Source organism: Cottoperca gobio, chromosome 21 (assembly GCF_900634415.1).
Source record: "Cottoperca gobio chromosome 21, fCotGob3.1, whole genome shotgun sequence".
Taxonomy (NCBI): Eukaryota; Metazoa; Chordata; class Actinopteri; order Perciformes; family Bovichtidae; genus Cottoperca; species Cottoperca gobio.
In genome coordinates, this window is record NC_041375.1 from 389,312 (window position 1) to 409,943 (window position 20,632).

Genomic DNA, 20,632 nt, shown 5'->3' on the forward strand with positions numbered 1-20,632 from the left:
GTACACACACACACTCTGTCTGAGCCACAGGAGTGGAGGAAGAGGAAGTGGGTTTATTTCAGCCCAGACGCCCCACCACAAACATCCTTCCTGCCAGCTTAGGTGGGTTTTTAAGAGTGCACACACACACACACACACACACACACACACACACACACACACACACACACACACACACACACACACACACACACACACACACTAATAGTAAACATGTTAATCGCTGTATTACAGTTTTATAAACAACTGTTTTATTAATAAACCTTTAAGCATTAATATTTTATAAAACTGGTTTTCCTCCAACAAAGTTAATTTCAGTCTGAACACCTATCGCCTAGAATAAGCGGCCATTTTGATTGTTTTGGACCAACAGGAGGCTCAGAATAAGTTACGAAGATATAAGATATGAATGTACTTCTGGTTGACTTTGAAAGGCCGGAGATAACAACTGCTGTGTTTCCATGTGATGCAAATACAGATTCTGAAATGTGCCGGTTATGTCATTATTTGCTGAAATTGTAATAAAATTTGCATTTCAACTCATCGAAAATGTAATAAAACCAAATAATGTGAAAAATGTGCAAATTGTATAAAGTGTTCAGGAAATTATTACATTATTGGTGATGCATGCATCAAACTTAACCCATAAACCTCTGTGTGTTGACCTAAGTGTGTGTGTGTGTGTTTACCGCTCTTGCAGTTGTTGGTCACTGAGCTGCAGTTGTTCCTTTAGTTCCTGGTATCTGTCCCATCTCAGCAGCCGAGTCCCATCGTACAGATCCAACTCCCTGTCATGGAGTAACCTGGGACACAAAACACAGCGGAGGGGGAGTGGGGAGTGAGAAGTGAGAAGTGTGTGTGTGTGTGGGTGTGGGTGTGGGTGTGTGTGTGTGTGTGTGTGTGTGTGTGTGTGTGTGACATTTACAGCACCAGCTCGGTCCCCTTCTGAAAAGCAGCCGTATAACATCTCAGAACACAGAAGATAATATTATATTACATCATGGAAACTGTTGATTTTGAGTAAACTGAAGTACCTGGAGAGCACAGACAGAGTTCCCAGGTTGACCCTGTGTACACCGTCCAGCAGCAGCAGCTTGCCCTCCCTGGCAGCGGTGACCAGCGGGGACGGCCTCCACGCCGTGTCTCCGTTAGGCAGCGTGCACCTCTGCTGGAGCAGGTCTCTGGCCGTCATGTCCTGGAAGGGAGGGAGGAAGGAAACGGACACCAAGTGACACAGTCAATGGCGGGGGGAGGATTGAGAGCCTCATAGGAAGTGTTTACAGGGGAGTTGGATAAAGAGAGTTGAGATTCTCTTGAATTGATTCAGTAGATTTCTCCCCACATGATCCGACTGCTGCTTATACACAGAACAGAGACACCTGTGGAGAAAGACTCTCATAGTCGCCATCACACTGTCGTGTCATGGCAGAGACAGAGGGGGGGGTTACTGATCTGCTAACTGCTCCAGCAAGAAGACATTCTGCATTAAAAGGGACAGTTTGGGTCTTTTGGGGGGGGGGGGGGACAGCTCAGTGAAGGCAGACAGGCACAGATTAGGAGGAAGTCGAGGATGCTCATGCATCAGTAGGTTCCACATCCTGGGCTTTAACTGCAGGTGACACATGATGTCCTCCATGCTGTATTACCAGGAGACACGTACACTATACTCGTACACATCAAACGTGTTCATTATGGTCTTTAAATCACCATCGTAAACTCTATTAGACTTCATTTCTGACTAAACGTATTTAATTACTGCACTTTGCACCTTTTACCCCACTTCATCTATTTAATGGGACATCATCCAAGTTCATTTCTTTTGGCTGGATGAGTCTGAAAAAAGATTTATAATTTCTTTCTTTTTTTCAAAATCAGTACAAATGATTTGGTATTTTTCTGATTAATATTTAAAATAGAAAAATAAAATATATAAATAATAATGCCACGTTATTGGTTAAACTTTCCTGCAACTTACCTGCAGATGTAACTACTTCTAGGACCTCTGAGTGTGTGTGAGTGTGTGTGTGTGTGTGTGTGTGTGTGTGTGTGTGTGTGTGTGTGTGTGTGTGTGTGTGTGTGTGTCCACTTTAACTAATCACATGTAATGAGATAACTCGTCCACCTTCTCTTTTCAAGATTGTGTTTCTTTAAAGCTGCTCACTATAAGACACCGGGCAATTTAATCAGCTTTGTGGATTTGTGGCTGTGAGTGCACCTGTATTGTACATCTGGCTGTGAGTGCACCTGAATTGTACATCTGGATGTGAGTGCAGCTGTATTGTACATCTGGTTGTGAGTGCACCTGTATTGTACATCTGGTTGTGAGTGCACCTGTATTGTACAGCTGGTTGTGAGTGCAGCTGTATTGTACATCTGGATGTGAGTGCAGCTGTATTGTACATCTGGTTGTGAGTGCACCTGTATTGTACATCTGGCTGTGAGTGCACCTGTATTGTACATCTGGATGTGAGTGCACCTGAATTGTACATCTGGATGTGAGTGCACCTGTATTGTACATCTGGCTGTGAGTGCACCTGTATTGTACATCTGGATGTGGGTGCACCTGTATTGTACATCTGGCTGTGAGTGCACCTGTATTGTACATCTGGCTGTGAGTGCACCTGAATTGTACATCTGGTTGTGAGTGCAGCTGTATTGCACATCTGTGTAAGCTTCTGTATGGGGGGGGGGGGGCTCCTGATATCTCTGAGATCATCTTTGTACATGTTGGCAGGCGAAAGAAGAAAAAGAGCTTTTGTCACTTTGTTTTCCAAAAATGGGATTTTCAGAGCTGACAGATGAATTTTCTGGGGAAGAATTCCACAATTCCCGCAGCAGAACTCGCCTCTGACCTCAGGCGGCTAAAAATAGCTGCAGCATGATGCAGAAGTCTTCTGCACACACGCTTCCTGCACAATCGCACCCGGATGACTATATTCCCAAGAATCACACACACACACACGGGGGTGTGTGTGTGTGTGTGTGTGTGTGTGTGTGTGTTTGTGTGTGTGTAAGAAAGCTTTACATGCACAGACACATATTGTAACCGCCCACTTCGGCTCTCTCTTCCAGTCAGTGTCAGTTTCCAGGTAATAGAAGCCAGATGTGAGTCTTTTAGCCAAACTGCTGTCCTAATCCTACATAAACGTACTCCATCCCATTATACTAATATTAAAACATACATGTATTCGGATAGCGTAATGCATTTTAAACCATGACCTCCATTACACTGAAATCAATCACTTGCAGTGGAGAAGATCCTGCTAAATGAGAACTTCCCCACTCTGCAGGAGAGCGGACATCACAGGTCACAAACTGCAGCAGTCTGTACTCATCACATGCTCCGTCGTGTTCCTGCAGATAGCTCCATAAACAAAGTTTCCTTTACCTGGTACAGCATGACTGGCTCGATGCTGTAACCCAACACCTCAGCAAACTCTCTCGCAATCACTGACTTTCCACAACCCTAGAAAACACAAAAACATATTGCTATGAAGACCAGAGGTTAGATTGAGCGTGTGCACTGTGTGTACTGCACGTCGTGTGTTAGCTACCTTGGCTCCTATCAGACACATGTCCTTAACCATGTGTGACTGCATCATCTCAGCCATCAGCTGGGAGCTGCTCGGCGTGCCGATGAAGGTCGGGCTGCTGTTGGGTGGACGCGGCTCCTTCGTGCCTGCTGGAACCTGATGGGATGGAGACGAGAAACACACAGCTTCGTCAGTCTATAAACCTCGTGGGGGAAATATTCCTTTAACTAATAATTCAGAGTCTTATCAACATCACTGACACGCGGCTAGATTCAAATATCCTGCATGTTGTTATTGAACAATCCATGAGACATATGGGACAAGTGTTAGAAGCCAAAAGAATTAAAGCGGCACATAAATACAATGCGACTTCAAAGACTCACTGAGTCGTATCATTAGTAAGGCTGGATGTTCAGAACCACCGTTCTCCCAAAGCCTAGTGACTCATCTACAAACACTGCTTTCATCCCAGAGGAAGAATTAAAGAGCAATAAAGACGTTTCCTTTAGAGACTGTACAGAGCGTCAGTCAGAGATAAGGAGTCTGGCTCCTGACACACACTGACACACACTGACACACACTGACACACACTGACACACACTCTCTGTGTCTGTCTGTCTGTCTGTCTCTCTCTCTCTGTGTCACTCTGTGTCTCTCTGTGTCACTCTCTCTCTCTCTCTGTGTCTCTCTGTCACTCTCTCTCTCTGTGTCACTCTCTCTCTCTGTGTCTCTCTCTCTCTCTCTCTGTGTCACTCTCTCTCTCTCTCTGTGTCACTCTCTCTCTCTCTGTCACTCTGTGTCACTCTCTCTCTCTCTCTGTGTCACTCTCTCTCTCTCTCTCTCTCTCTGTGTCACTCTCTCTCTCTGTGTCACTCTGTGTCACTCTCTCTCTCTCTGTGTCACTCTCTCTCTCTGTGTCACTCTCTCTCTCTCTGTCACTCTGTGTCACTCTCTCTCTCTCTGTCACTCTGTGTCACTCTCTCTCTCTGTGTCACTCTCTCTCTGTGTCACTCTCTCTCTCTCTGTCACTCTCTCTCTCTGTGTCACTCTCTCTCTCTCTGTGTCACTCTGTGTCACTCTCTCTCTGTGTCACTCTGTGTCACTCTCTCTCTCTGTGTCACTCTCTCTCTGTGTCACTCTCTCTTCTCTCTCTCTGTGTCACTCTGTGTCACTCTCTCTCTCTGTGTCACTCTGTGTCACTCTCTCTCTCTGTGTCACTCTCTCTCTCTCTCTGTGTCACTCTCTCTCTCTCTCTGTGTCACTCTCTCTCTCTGTGTCACTCTCTCTCTCTGTGTCACTCTCTCTCTCTGTGTCACTCTCTCTCTCTGTGTCACTCTCTCTCTCTGTGTCACTCTGTGTCACTCTCTCTCTCTGTGTCACTCTCTCTCTCTGTGTCACTCTCTCTCTTCTGTGTCACTCTCTCTCTCTCTGATGTCTCTCTGTGTCACTCTCTCTCTCTCGTGTCACGCTCTGTGTCACTCTCTCTCTCTGTGGTCACTCTCTCTCTCTGTCACTCTCCTCTCTGTCACTCTCTCTCTGTGTCACTCTTGTCTCTCTGTGTCACTCTGTGTGTCACTCTGTGTCACTCTCTCTTCTGTCCACTCTCTCTCTCTGTGTCACTCTGTGTCACTCTCTCTCTGTGTCACTCTGTGTCACTCTCTCTCTCTGTGTCACTCTGTGTCACTCTCTCGTCTCTCTGTCACTCTCTCTCTCTCTGTGTCACTCTCTGTCACTATCTTCTCTCTGTGTCACTCTCTCTCTCTGGTGTCACTCTCTTCTCTGTGTCACTCTGATGTCTTCCTCTCTTCTCTGTGTCACTCTCTCGCTCTCTCTGTGTCACTCTCTGTCACTCTCTCTCTCTGTGTCACTCTCTCTCTGTGTCCACTCTTCTCTCTCTTCTCTGTCACTCTGTGTCCTTGGAAGGCTCTCTCTCTGTGTCACTCTGGTGTCCACTCTCCTTCTCTCTGTGTCACTCTCTCTCTCTGTGTCCACCTCTGTGTCACTCTCTCTCTCCTCTGTCACTCTATCTCTCTGTGTCACTCTGTGTCACTCTCTCTCTCTCTCTCTGTGTCACTCTCTCTCTCCTGCTCCTCTCGGCTCACTCTCTCTCCTCTGTGTCACTCTCTGTCACTCTCGTCTCTCTGTGTCTCTCTGTGTCACTCTGTACTCTCTCTCTCTCTCTCTCTCTCTGTCACTCTCTCTCTCTGTGTCACTCTCTGTCACTCTCTCTCTCTGTGTCACTCTCTCTCTGTGTCACTCTGTGTCACTCTCTCTCTGTGTCAAATCATCAAACTAAATCCTCAATTAGAAAAAAGATTCTTCAGATTTAATAAATGTATTTTTATTAAACTCTCTTGAATGAATATAAGTCCACAGTCTCTGAGCAGGAAGGACAGACAACTGGTTTTAACCTCAATGAACATGTTCAATACTTCATACGATAATTTTTTTTTAACTTTAAACACTCGGGGGTTTTTGTAAATGTTTGGATCCCAGGAGTCTGAAACATCTCAGCAGTGCGATGACACTGAGCACACATTCACATTCTAACAGAACAAAGATGCAAAGCTCTGAAGCTTCACGCTATTCTTTTAGTATCTCTATGTCATTAATAAGTCCCTGTTTTATTTGTCTCCTGACATTCCTGACAATGATCTCACACCTGATCTGCAGGAGACACAGCAATCAGATTGCAAGATGTAAACCGTGCAGGATTCTTAATATTTACAAGAGAACCCCCATAATGCATCTTGACCAGTGGCGACAGGAGCCGTGCTTTAGCAGTCGAGTTGTACTAAGCACCAATGCAGGATCAGAATAAAGCATCCTGTAGTTTTAGTTGTAAACCGCCTGCAGCGAGTCTACCGGTACCTGAAAGGTGATGTCCTTGTTGGCGACACTTAATACGACATCTGCATGACCCTCCAGATCCTTATTTCTGGAAACGCTCACGATGGCGCTGGGTGCTGGCTGACGACGACCATCCAGAAGCTCAAATCTCTATGAAACAAAACCACAAAATGCAAGTTAGCCACAAGTAACACCTTTGAACATCTGATCGTATGCACATTAGGTGACACCACAGACAGTTGGGAACATTCCCTTACACTGAGGACGCCCTCCACGGCGCTGCGCCCATCCTTGCCCAGTATGCTGTTGTAGGGGTAAAGTCTCTGCACGAGCTGCTGGGAGGACAGCATGGGGAACGCATTCTGCACCAACACAGAGAAGACATTAGACACTAGCATCCACGGACCAACAGAGCTCTTTCGGTTTTATCTTTGTGTCCAATAAGGAAGATTTCTCACCAGTACATGGAGCGCAGGAAGCAGGTTGTCCACGGGGAAGTCTGGGAGACCAAGGTTGGAGGATTCCTGGGAGCACAGCGTGGTGGCTAGTGACAGCAGCTGGGACACCCTGACACACAACACACAACACATGAAGAAGTCAAATAAGCCATGAAAACAGAAAGGTCCGCGCTTCAGTAAGGGTTTACTTTTCATTTACCTTTCTGCAGGAATGTTTGGTCCAACGGTGTACAGCAGCTCCAGCTGGTCCTGAGAAAACAATGTGAAGATGAGAAGATGAGAAGAGCTGCCGGGCCACACACGTGATCAGTTCTTCCTGCTCCCTCCGCCAATAAAGGAGAAATTACACTCAGCTGCAGAACTTTATGGCCGTGTTTGCGCAGGGAGATCATTAGCGCGATATGTTTTGCGAATCGGACCTTCAGACGGGGACGATGGTGGCGGCACATGATCGTGAGCGGCGAGTGAGTCTTATAAATGATGTGGCTACAATCTCAAACTTTAGCCCGTTTACAAACAATGTGCAGCATTTCCACCGTTAGATGATGCGTTCGCTTGTAGACTGACCTTAAATGGGAGGTAATAAACATCTCTGGCCTGGAAGCGAGAGCGCAGAGGAGGATCCAGCGGGTTGCCTTTGTACTTGGGGACGGGAAGGCCGAGAGCGATGACCCGAAAGTCCTCACTGACACGGACGATCTTCCAGCTGTCCAGCTCCTCTTTGCTGTGCTCCTGCAATTGTAATACAAAAAAAGGCTGCAGTTCCACAGCTTTATGTAACAAGTACAGACTCAGCACTAAGCACCAGAGGAGCCCTGTAGGAGCAGCGTGAAGATTCAGATAGATGTGGCTCCATAACAAAAGGTGTTTTTATTTCCAGATCAGAAAGCTTTGAGTGATCATCTGCTGCAGGCGTGCTGCACTGACCTGCAGCAGCTTGTCGTAGCGCTCGGCCGACATGAGGAAGCGTCCGTCCTCCAGCTGCATCTCCCTGTTCTCCAGCAGGTTGTTGAGCACAGGCAGGACATTTCTCTCGGCCTTCTCCAGCCCCTCCAGCACCAGGACTCGGCCCTGTGTCGCTGCCCGCACGGCACACTGGGGACAAACACACGACAAGTCATTTAACTCAATCAACACTTGCTGGGATCATTAAAGGCTAAACGCTAACCATTGCAATGAGTTCAAATCTGCTGCTCCTCTGTCCAGCACGACCTCTGACCCGACCTCTGACCCGGTGACAAAGAGCCATCACTTCGTATTACTGCTCTAATGACAAACTGAGCTTTGCATAAAGATCTCCTGAGGATGTCCTCAGCTTATTGTGTTCAGACCGTCCTCCAAAATCACTCAGCTGTTTCAGAAAGCCTATTTTCTACCACCAATTGTGGGATAAAAAAACTCTGCTTTGCTTGGTTTAGTTTCAACAGCGTGTGTGTGGACATGCCCGTGTGAACGTGCACATTTCTGCAGAAATCAAAAAGCACGTCTGACGTCAAGAGGCAGGAAACTTTAGCTGTCTGGATGCACCGCAGAGCAAGTGGCCATATAATTAGGTTAACATGTAAATACGTGGCAGCTTGTGTGTGGGAAGCACAGCCGTAAAACTATAGTGAGGACCAGATGCTCTATATTTAACTCTTGATCCATTTTCGGCACCAACGCTATAATCAGATAATTGTTAAAAATGTAAGTGACGCAGGACGGCGAGAGACGGGGAAGCACAGACGGGCCTTGTTCTCCGCTGACACATCCAACCAGATACTGAGACGCTCCGACAGTTAATGACTTTTATAGAGCCGACGACGCTGCTTTATAAAAATCATCTTTGTCCGTTTGTACTGAATGTAGCGTTTAGTTGCCGTTCCTTAACGCCCCCGTGTATGCAGGTCAAAACCCAACGCACCGCATTTATGAATGAGTTCATCTTCATTCGTGTGCAAACACAAAGCAACATTTGTAAATGTGTTATATTGTATATCTATCTCAGCCACGTGTCCTTGAAGAAAACTTTATTCGGTGAACGAAGAATCAAAGAACTGAGAAGAGTCAAAACAAGCGTTTACAAACTCTCTCAGAGAATAAAGACTCATGGATCACAAACCTTAACATTTCAAACACTGTCTGCATGGTGGTGTTTAATGTGTCAGGTCGTGACCCAAACATCTGGTTAGGGTGCTAATTTGACCACACACACACACACACACACACGCACACACGCACACACGCGCAGGTGACACTCTTTCCTTCTATGTGCCCCTGTTCTAAAGAAAAGTTTATTTGTTAATGATGTTGAGTTTTTACTCTTCAGCTCAGCTGTGCATGATCAGCTGCACCACAGCTGTGCAGACAGCACTGAGGGAGGAGGGATACTTCACGAGTGCAGGTATCAAACAACAGGTGCTCTTTGGATCCAAGGACGTATTCTGAGACCAGAGGAGAGAACTTGCATTTAGTTTCTGGGTGTTTACCTGCTGCATGTGACATATTACCGATAAAGTGCATCCAGCTCATGCATCTTTAAAGAAGAACTTTCTGCAGAGGCTAACTATACACGGGCTCCACAAGCCTTTTATTACTGTCATCCAGTCTTGTTTGCAGTGTGGGTTTGAGGTAAGCTGCCTTACATAAGAGCCTGCTAACTGGAGAGGTGACATTACATCCATGTGACTGCAGCCGACATGTAAACTCTGGGGGGGTGGAGTGAGGCTTGGTCTGAAAGAGGAAGGAAAGAGACTGAAGTGGAGAACCAGAACAAGCACAGGGACACGTTGAGTCTGGATTTAGGGCTCCAAACAAGCACAGGGCCCCGAGGAATACTTTCTGTTCTAGTTAACACACACACACACACACACACACACACACACACACACACACACACACACACCTCCTACGATACCGAGCTATTCTCAAAGAAGATGCTAATTTGCACCCACACTGTGTCAGATACTGTAATGTAATGTACACACACACACGATGCCGTATCTATTCATGAGCTGTTTCCATGGAAACAATGGACACCTGTTTGCATTTCGATGTGAAAGGTGGAGGATCGTCGGGGAGCTGAAGGTGTTTGAGAGCAGAACATGTATCAACCAGTGGACGGTGCGATGAGTGGAGACGGACAGGAAGCCGCTCACACGTCTCTTCATCAACACTGGATTCTCTTCGCTGGTTCATTTTTGTTATTATTGCTTCAATTGACACCAACTCTGACTGGACATCAATACTATTTAACTATTAGATTGGTTTCAGATGTCGCTGCAGCTAATGACATCCAGAATCTTTATCTCTATCGTACCTCAACTGTCACTGTTGAGTAAGTATTGACAGCAGAACGTTTGTTTAGGAGCACACCTGATCTTTGAAACTTTCCCCCTCTTTACCTGCAGCTGAGCATCGTCTGCTTTACGCCTTGTGTAGTCGTTGAAGAGCGGATTCTGTCACTATTAAACTTCAGTAATAAAAAAAGAAAGAACTCGTTTCTAGAGTTCGTTCAGATAGAAGTTATAATGTTTTACAGCTGAGAATAACACTAAAAATCCAGCATATTATTAATTCATGATTAATAATAATAATAATAATAAGTGCGCGCTGGAATTCTTTCATTCCAACCATGCCAGAAGTGATCAAGCGACACATTATAGACAGAAGGTCTCACTATGCTGTGCCTACAAAATGAAACCACATCCCCCATAATGCACTGCAGATAGAACACGCCTTGTGCGCTCACTGCTGCAGGTTCCTGTATGTAACATAAATATATCTTTTTAAATATCCCAATGTCTGCAGAGTATTCTTACTTCTAAAGGACCAGTGATGCTAAAGGCCAAAGACTTTCCTTTTTGATAAAGCTTATAGTTAGGGCTGGCTCAGGCTTGCCTTGGATCAGCCCCTAGTTGTATAATTTGTGATATTGGGCTATATAAATAAATTTGATTTGATGCATCCACTGAGAAGTCTTCACATATATCATATTTACATAAAGCAGACGTTTGAGCTGTTAACGGATGGAACTGTGGTTGTGGGGAAAACACGAAGCGGACTCTTCACCGAGCGGACTGAACTCACACCAATAATGCTTTGAAACTGAAGTAAGATGCAGTCCATTTGTTTTGGTGACGTACATTCATTGCTTTATTGTCTTGACTCCAAACATATGATGTGTACATCTCCAGCTCCCTTCCAGACTTTCCCTTACCGGCCTGTGAGTTCTCCTCCACAACACATTTGTGAGTAAAGTGTAAAAAGAGGATAAAACTTCCCTGTTTCCATGGAGCTTCAGTTTGAACTGTTATGCAACCGATTAATGTTTGTACACAGATGAAGCCGTTAATTAGCTGTGGATAACGACAGGACTGAGTGAATGTTCATCAGCTCATCATTATCTGTCGCCGCCGGCTCCTTGAGTCTCGACGACAGAGTCGATCCGGCTCGTGCACATTTTGTTATTTGGGAGTTCTTTTTTTGCGTCCACAATTGTTTTTGCTGGACCCCTGAGAAATGAAAAGAGATGCGTGGAGGACAGAAAGTTCTCCTGAGAGAAACCCAGCCGGGGTAATGAGGAGCTGCTGGTCTCCATGGTTACTTGACTTACTAAGTCAACAGCGTGTGGGAGTTCGTTTGCATGAAGCTCGATCGATCAGAAAGTGGAATGAAACCTTAATGTGTGTGTGTGTGTGTGTGTGTGTGTGTGTGTGTGTGTGTGTGTGTGTGTGTGTGTGTGTGTGTGTGTGTGTCAGAGAGGATCAGGTACACACAGTTGTTCTTACACCACCCTGGAATGTATCGGTCGTATCACCGTTACACAGACGTTAACGAAGATTGAGATTATTGTGTTTTAATTCTATTTCAATTCAAACACAGCCCACACACGTCTGTCGGAGGCTCAGCTGTGAAGCTTCAGTGAAGATACTGAAACTAGAAACGTTGGCAACATAATAAGTAACACTCCAAGGACAAAGTGGCATGGCAGGGGTCCCCAGATACCCACGAGTCCCCCTTCACAGACACGCCCACTTCATGCTCATCACATGCAGTTCAGGGAAAAGATCCTGCAGACCTTTGCAGGCTGTACAATGTGTCCTTCTCTGCATGCTGGAGTCTCTAAACTAGGGGTGTCAAACATGCAGTATAAATGAGTTATTTCTGCCTATTCTGAACTAAAATAATAAATAAAATAATATATATATATAATTTTATTTATATATATATATAAATAAATAAAATTATATATAATTATACAATTAAAAAAATTATAATAAATAAATATAATATTATTAATTAATTAAAAATACAATACTAATAACTCATCGATGAGGTTTGGAGAAGATCACACACAAATAAAAACATTTTAAAAATCCCGGGTTTGTGCAGCTATATTTTCTCCAGAGAGGGAAACAGAATGCTGACCCATAATGCAGTTTGGACCCATAATGCAGCAGTTTGGACCCATAATGCAGCAGTTTGGACCCATAATGCAGTTTGGACCCATAATGCAGTTTGGACCCATAATGCAGTTTGGACCCATAATGCAGTTTGGGCCCGGTAATGCAGTTTGGACCCATAATGCAGTTTGGACCCATAATGCAGCAGTTTGGACCCATAATGCAGCAGTTTGGACCCATAATGCAGTTTGGACCCATAATGCAGCAGTTTGGACCCATAATGCAGCAGTTTGGACCCGTAATGCAGTTTGGGGCCAACATCATGCAGTTCTTTTGCATGCAGTACAAACGAGTTATTTCTGCCTGTTCTGCAGAAATGGTGTATTTGAATATCTCTGCATGCTGGAGTCTCTAAGCAGTCTGGTACTTGTAGACGTGCGAGTGGAACGCTGAGCCTCTTGTGTGTTTAATGAGCTCCACTGTATTCGTGTGTGATGTTCGTCACTGCAGTGAGAACACTGTTTAAACTTGAGCTCACTGTTTACAAGGAGCTGCTGTGAGTCACAGACTCGTCACACTTTACAGTCACACACTACAGACGGAGGGCTTTCAGGGGAAGTCTGGCAGAAACAGGTTACATGACAATGATGGGAGACGTGCTCATCATCATCATCATCATCATCATCATCATCATCATCATCATCACAGAGAAATGCAATTCTTGCAGAAATCCTCAAATGTCGAAAGGTTTTAATACCAAATCTATTATTTAATTTATTATTTAATTTAAAAATATGTTGAATTTAGCACTAAATCAGACATAATTGAGCATAAGAATGGCCATTATATACTTGTATCATATTGTTCTAAGCCCTTATACACTTTCACGATTCATTTTAATTTATTTATTAATAAATAAACATTTCTTTTATGATTTATCACTAGAAAAAGCTGCCACGCCGTGCTGAGCTGCATTCTGTGTCGTGCTGCTGTTTGAATGGATTTGATGCAAATGCTCAGGAAAAGGGGGGTTCAACAGCGACGGCATATAAATGAAAAGACAAAGTGAGAGGATGTACCTGGTCTATGTAGAAGGCCGTCCCTGAGCGGATCTCCCTCCTCTGCTTCAGGTCGGTCTCTGTGGTGTCCCTGGACAGAGACACGTACTCCACTTCTCGTTTGGTCAACTCCTAATCAACAGCGAGGGGAAACTTCAGCATCAGAAAAACAAAACCTCAACAAGGGTCCAGTTAAAGTTAAACTCCAGAAGGAACTGCACATTTCTAATTTAATGTTTTGATGACTAGAATATAAAATACACTAAATAAATGACATGTTGTCCAACAGTCGATGTGTTGCCTTTATAAAACTACAATAGTGGGTTTTTTACAGTATTGGCGTTTTCACGTGTTTGTTAGTTTGTACGTGTGAGTTGTACGTGTTGTGATTGCACTCACGAGGTACTGCATCGCTATGGATCGTCTCAGAGGGCCTGGAGGACCAATGAGAAACACATCCTGGCCCAGAAGGTCCTTCTGCATAATCCACCGTAGGTGCTGAACCACCGTCTGGGGAAGGGAGTCTGAAACTAGCAGAACCAAACAGAATGTATTTTAGTAACTTCAGTTTCATCTCTTGTCTCGGACTCTCATTTCATGCAGACATATATTGTGCACAGACTTCTCGAAGAGAGGACATGTACATACGGTGTTTGACAGGAACAAGCTCTGAATTCCGGGGAGTTTTGAGTTTGTAGGAGAGATCACCAATCTTCACCGTGTCGCCTGCAAACATGGAGAGACCGACACATGAGAAGCTCTTTCACAGACGAGGGAGACTCAGGACGGCACAGTATCAGTTCCTGTTAACTTGTTGTTAGCCCAGGCTGATACCCCTCACACGGTAACAATAGAACAACATATCGATCGCTGCGGGGGCGGAGGTCATCCCTATGTTCAGTGTGAAACACAGGAAGCTGGGAACATAGATGCTTTGCATTGATGGATACACAGTTAGCATGCGTTGCTCTTTTTTCTTTAAAGTTTGTAAAGCCCTTGAGGTTGTTTGATAAAACTTACTGCTCTTGGCCTCTTTCTCAAAATGCATGTTGTCCCAGTAGTTAAAGCAGAGGTGTATATAATAAAACTATTGATATCTGAACTCTATATATAGTTCCTGTTCGTGTTGTCTCATTGTCACACTGCCATACCTTACTGGGGACTATTTAAATAAACTGCCTGCAGACTAACGGTGTATTTCTAACCTGTTGTAACCCTGTATTTGGTTATGTTGATTTATTTGTCTGTTTGTTTTGTGTTTATCTTATTTCTTTTTTTATTTATCGCTTAATCACTTTATTTTGTATCTTGAGCTGTAATTGATATGAATACAAATCATTTATATAAAGGAATAATATACAATATTGTCTTTGGTCGTACAAAAAGAGAATATGTCATATGTTAAGCTGCCATCGTTGTTTGGTCAAGAAACCGGTATAAAAAGGTAAAATAAATAATAAATATACATATATATACACACACACCATCACCTTTCAGTGTCAGATATGTCCATGATGGATAATTGCACCTATATTTGCGATACACGCATAGTTTGTATGGTTTAACCTTTAACCTACTTGCTAGTTACATGTTCTTAATTCCACGTAAGCTCACGTGCAATGCTAACTAGACACTCTGCTCAACTAGCTAGTTGTAAAACATCATGTTGTGAAGCAGCACACAGCACAGCACACACAGTGTGTGTCTCACAGAGAGAGAGAAGCAGAGAACAAGTGTTAAGAGCTCATGACTTGCTGAAGTTAGGCACCTCGCGACTACATCACATGTCGTTTGCGATGGTACTTTCTATGTTTTCCTATTTAAAAAACATGTTAAACATGTGTTTTCCCTTCTTGTATCTGCAGCTCACACGGGCAGGTTACCTGAGGAGGTGTTGAGTAGTTTGACCTCATGATGTCTGCTCATCCAGCCGTCTCTCCCGAGCACAGCCCCCACAATACTCCTCACTCTGCGGGAAGCGACGGCCGCTGCCGTGCGGCTGCACAACATCTGCGAGGACATCTTTAAACTAACAACAGCGACTCATTCATAAAGTCTGCACCTTCTTCTCAAGCTGTGACCTGACCGGCCTCTTCCCATTTCATAACATCTGTCAGCTCATCATGTGGGAGTCGGAAGATAATAAGAGAGGGACAAGCGGGTCCGGCGCTTAAAGTCTTCCGTGTTAGTTTCCCGGGTTGTTTGTGTTCCGACATAGTATTTACAACATCGTTACGCGTTTATAACACATGCTGCGTTTATAACACATGCTGCGTTTATAACACATGCTACGTTTATAACACATGCTGCGTTTATAACACATGCTACGTTTATAACACATGCTGCGTTTATAACACATGCTGCGTTTATAACACATGCTGCGTTTATAACACATGCTACGTTTATAACACATGCTGCGTTTATAACACATGCTACGTTTATAACACATGCTACGTTTATAACACATGCTGCGTTTATAACACATGCTACGTTTATAACACATGCTACGTTTATAACACATGCTACGTTTATAACACATGCTACGTTTATAACACATGCTAGGTTTATAACACATGCTACGTTTATAACACATGCTAGGTTTATAACACATGCTACGTTTATAACACATGCTACGTTTATAACACATGCTGCTGTTTATAACACATGCTGCGTTTATAACACATGCTATGTTTATAACACATGCTGCGTTTATAACACATGCTAGGTTTATAAACACATGCTGCGTTTATAACACATGCTACGTTTATAACACATGCTGCGTTTATAACACATGCTGCGTTTATAACACATGCTATGTTTATAACACATGCTACGTTTATAACACATGCTCGTTTATAACACATGCTGCGTTTATAACACATGCTGCGTTTATAACACATGCTATGTTTATAACACATGCTGCATTTATAACACATGCTGCGTTTATAACACATGCTATGTTTATAACACATGCTGCGTTTATAACACATGCTATGTTTATAACACATGCTGCGTTTATAACACATGCTATGTTTATAACACATGCTACGTTTATAACACATGCTGCGTTTATAACACATGCTATGTTTATAACACATGCTATGTTTATAACACATGCTGCGTTTATAACACATGCTATGTTTATAACACATGCTGCGTTTATAACACATGCTATGTTTATAACACATGCTACGTTTATAACACATGCTGCGTTTATAACACATGCTATGTTTATAACACATGCTGCGTTTATAACACATGCTGCGTTTATAACACATGCTGCGTGTGTTTATCCATTTGACTTTTGACTTTTGACTGAGTTTGTTAAGCTATAACGAAGCCTTCCTGTCTGTACGTTTAGAGGAATAATGACACAGTATTTAGGTAAGAACTAAATATGATTTTCAATAATAACAACATGGGTCAATGTTTTTTGTGTCTGTTTGTGTTACATGTTTGAACAATCTAACACTAAAATCAGCTTTACATATTAGTTGTTTTTTAAGTTCTCTCTCCAAGAACGAGTTGCTCTTTATATTTTTTTATTGCATATGACATTTATTTATTTATTACTGAAGCACACTAGTCTCTCTGTGTCGCGCACCCTTCTCTCAATGCATCAATTTTGCTTTAGTCGGCCTACAAATAGTACAAATCTAAAATGTAAATATAATTTGTATTTATCTAAACGTTGGGGACTTCACATAAAATGAAGCCCACAACTAATTGTCTTAGGATAGAATGAAAAAGTAAAACTCAAAACAATAAAAATAGAAAAATATGTTATTGTCCTTCATGCTCCACCCATAAATAGGATTGTAATCAGTCAATTTACGTATAGAGCAAATTTAAGAACAACACATGTTGCTTTACAAAAAACAACTACAGTCACAAAAACTCTTAAAAACCATCGTCAAAAGAAATGAACTGTTGGTCTTTGAGTTCGAGAAAGGTGTTCAGTGTATTGTATTTAAATCATAAGACAAATTGGGGAAATATATCATCTCATAAATTGGATTATGATAGTTAATACCTACATCTATTACAGTAATTTAAATGACACTCGAACACAAACTATATATCTAAGGTCTACACACACACACACACATTACTATAGTCTACACACTCTCACACACTCGAGTTGTGTGCGTGCGATCCCCGCCGGGCCGTGACAAATCGTTCAGCGCCGCGCGCGTTTAAGCGCGTTTGACATTTATCACGTGCAGCGCTGATAGGCTCGGCCCTCCTCACGGCACGGCGGAGGGGAAGAGAAGGAGGACAGCGAGAGGGACGACAAGGCGAACTGAATCCTGTCTATTGGTTGTGCATATGAGTGGTGTAAAGGCGGCGAGGCAGCCTGAGAGTTCCTCCACCTTTCCCTGACTGCTTTCTTGTTCTCCCCGGAGCGGACGCAGAGGTCTGGGACTATGGAGGATGTGTACCGTTACACCCGCAGCCCTGCCTGGGAGGAACTGGTTAGTAACAACACGGGAGACTTGTTTTTTCTTATTTCACTACGAGTCTGCTCAGTTTCCACAAAGAAAACAATGGTAATTGTATTATAATGCACTCGTGTGTCTGGAGGAGTGTGCACTGATTATCGGACACTTTGGAGGTGTTTCTCCCTCTTTAACACACTGCATGTGTTCAAGGAGCTTGTCTTTCGGTTGCCGTGATTTGTATAGTGGACTGTCGCTCTGAAAACCGTTTACATTTGATTATAGGATGTCTTAATGTCGTTTATGGTATGAATAAAGTCACACTCACAGACACTGTTTAGATCGCCTGTACATACACAACTCTACATGGATGCGTATTTCGATAGATTGGATTTGGGTAGACAATAGCCTTCTTCGTGGTTGCGTTTATTCTCAGAGTTCGGGGGTTTCTTCTCTTCTTCTCTAAATCGAGGAGAGATTTTATGTTTCAGATAAGTGCAGGCTTCCCTGCCCATTTCCTTGTGGAATCCCACTGCATGGAAATTAATTTAACCTGTGTCACGTCCAATGAACGGAGTCGCTCAGTCACATCTGGACCCTAACTCTGGGATAAGATCTTGTGAAAACTGGGTGGTTGTATGTTGAACCATCTCAGACAGTAAGCTACAGTAAAGAATACTACATGTTTATGTTGCTGCAGATTAACAGAATATAGCCTAATAGATAGGAACTGGAGTGTAATGAGAAGCATAACGAAAGCTTTATGGATTATTGGCGATATCATGCAGCTTTTTATTGATTTATTGTGATTAGTTTTTTCTTTTTAACTGGTTACTTAAAATAGCTTCAGTTATGAGCATGAGTTAGTTGTGTTTCTGTGTGGCACTGCTCGCTGCTTGTGTGGAGCAGCCGCTAGGGTCTGCCATGCCACGGCACGGACATGTCCACCGGGGAACAGAGTGCATGAGGCGGGCTCTAGTCTCAGTCTGCAGGCTGGAGCATAACCATCAGGCAAGCGGCAGGGACCGGGTGGGGGGGTGGTTTATGTGCTGTGGAGCCCATCCCCACTGTGCCGCGACATGCTACATCCCCTATGCGTTTAGCAGCCCACACACACTCCAGAAAACACAGCCGTCTTTCTCAGAGACAGAGAGATGACAGCGAGGAGAGACGCTGAGCAGCCGCTGAGCAGCTTTCACCCCCAGGAGAGGAAGGGAGCGGCGGAACGAGCGAAGGCTAACCCGGAATGGTGTTATCTCTCCCCTCGACAGGAGCCGGAGAAAGGACCGGCGTCCGCGGCGGGGATCCATGCCCATGTGGTGGGGGCGGTCGCCGTCTCCGGTGCTGCGGACGAGTCCTCTGACAGCGAAGCAGAGCAGGAAGGCCCCCAGAAACTCATCCGGAAAGTGTCCACCTCAGGACAGATCAGGAGCAAGGTACCACTGTCTTTGTGTTTCTCCCACTCACTGAATATGATGTTTGCATTTCGAGCTTTGTATTTATGTGGCTGCGCGTCCAATGGAGATGTGTTGTGGGGTTTGTTTAGCCTGGAGATCTGACAGCATTGTTGTTCTACTGCTTTGCCATGTGGCTGAAAAACAACTCACACAGTTGTATTTTGTTTAGCTGCTGCTTGGAATGACATAAAACACAGACCTGTTATGCACAGAATCCTGCTTTAACCTGTTGCACGTGAGTTTAAGTGAACCTACAACGTAGAACAACCGCAGTAAAGCTACAACTAATGTGATTTATATGAAAGCATATGAACATATTTCCCTCTGTCTTCATGCATCTGAACTGTCGGTGTCAACGTGTACGAGTACAACCGGACACTGCAGACCTGCATGTCACCTGCATGTCACCTGCATGTCACCTGCATGTCACCTGCAGAACTTAGTGAGAGGATGTGGTGCTGATTCTCACCTCTGACTCCGGAGCTTTCTTGGCACACTTACCTTTCATACTGTAAATGAGTGCCTATGTGAGATCCACTTAATTATTGACTGCCCCACTCCACCCCCTCTACATTATGCAGCATGGGGTTATATTTAGACTTGGGGCACACAGGAATGTCTGGCCGTACCTTTCATATGCAAATCCCCCCACAAGTGAGTGTAGTGCTACCTCGAGGATATGCTCTATGCAAACATATTCATTTTTGATTAATCATCACTTTTTCAGTGTTTGTATTGACCGACCTGCTGGCCGGGCCGTCGATGGAGATGTGTGTTTGTTGCCTGTTGGTCCTAAAGATGTCCGAGGTACCGATGAAGCCGCTCAGCATTCGGAGCATGAACTGCTTTGTTCTGTACGTTTGTTTCTTTTAGATGTGGCTTAGAGTTACTTAAAAGAACAGCATTTCTCCACAAGTCTCTGTTAAACCAGTTGCACTTGGATCTTAGTAAGTGTGTAGCTGCACAGTAGAACCACCTCAGTAAAATATTATCATATTATTCAAAACTCACTTCGTCAGTGCTTGTGCACTTACACTGTAAGTATCTAGCGACCCTCTGCACAGTGGCTGGATGTGACATCCACCTAATTATAAACCTCACCGTTTCAATACAGTTTTGTCTACAAATTGTAAACAAACAAACATCCTTCAGAAGTTACTATATATATATATATATATATATATATATATATATATATATATATATATATATATATATATATATATATATATATATATATATATATATATATATGAGATATATATATATATGAGATATATATATATATATATATATATATATATATATCTCTATATATCTCTATATAGACTGTGATTCTTTACTCACCTGTCGCCCTCTGAAGTGACGGCAGGAGTTGTATAAAGTCTGGTTGATATGAGTCATGGTGCACAGGCTGCAGTATTGTATGTACACTGACGGATGCTAACTCCAG

General features: G+C 43.7%; 2 protein-coding genes across 9 annotated transcripts in view; one reads left to right on the forward strand and one right to left on the reverse strand.

The window, feature by feature from the left end:
• vwa8 (von Willebrand factor A domain containing 8) overlaps window positions 1–15,432 on the reverse strand; it is a 57,573-nt gene extending 42,141 nt beyond the window's left edge. Inside the window, 14 exon segments of the mRNA XM_029458697.1 lie at window positions 690–803; window positions 1,035–1,195; window positions 3,389–3,466; window positions 3,555–3,689; window positions 6,405–6,533; window positions 6,641–6,745; window positions 6,842–6,950; window positions 7,041–7,090; window positions 7,409–7,573; window positions 7,769–7,936; window positions 13,305–13,415; window positions 13,683–13,813; window positions 13,932–14,009; window positions 15,167–15,432. Coding sequence (XP_029314557.1) covers window positions 690–803; window positions 1,035–1,195; window positions 3,389–3,466; window positions 3,555–3,689; window positions 6,405–6,533; window positions 6,641–6,745; window positions 6,842–6,950; window positions 7,041–7,090; window positions 7,409–7,573; window positions 7,769–7,936; window positions 13,305–13,415; window positions 13,683–13,813; window positions 13,932–14,009; window positions 15,167–15,305 — 1,673 coding nt within the window. The 5' untranslated portion in view covers window positions 15,306–15,432.
• Window positions 15,433–17,547: 2,115 nt separating this feature from the next.
• Window positions 17,548–20,632, forward strand: part of dgkh (diacylglycerol kinase, eta) — a 51,602-nt gene continuing 48,517 nt past the window's right edge. For 2 of the 8 annotated variants that reach the window (XM_029458508.1, XM_029458511.1), the window contains exon 1: window positions 18,779–19,158. In XM_029458508.1, the coding sequence (XP_029314368.1) occupies window positions 18,877–19,158 (282 nt within the window). In that variant the 5' untranslated portion in view covers window positions 18,779–18,876. Of the gene's footprint in view, window positions 17,759–18,769; window positions 19,159–20,632 lie in introns of those variants that run through there. The other 6 variants (XM_029458507.1, XM_029458510.1, XM_029458506.1 and 3 more) reach the window with 6 other exon arrangements.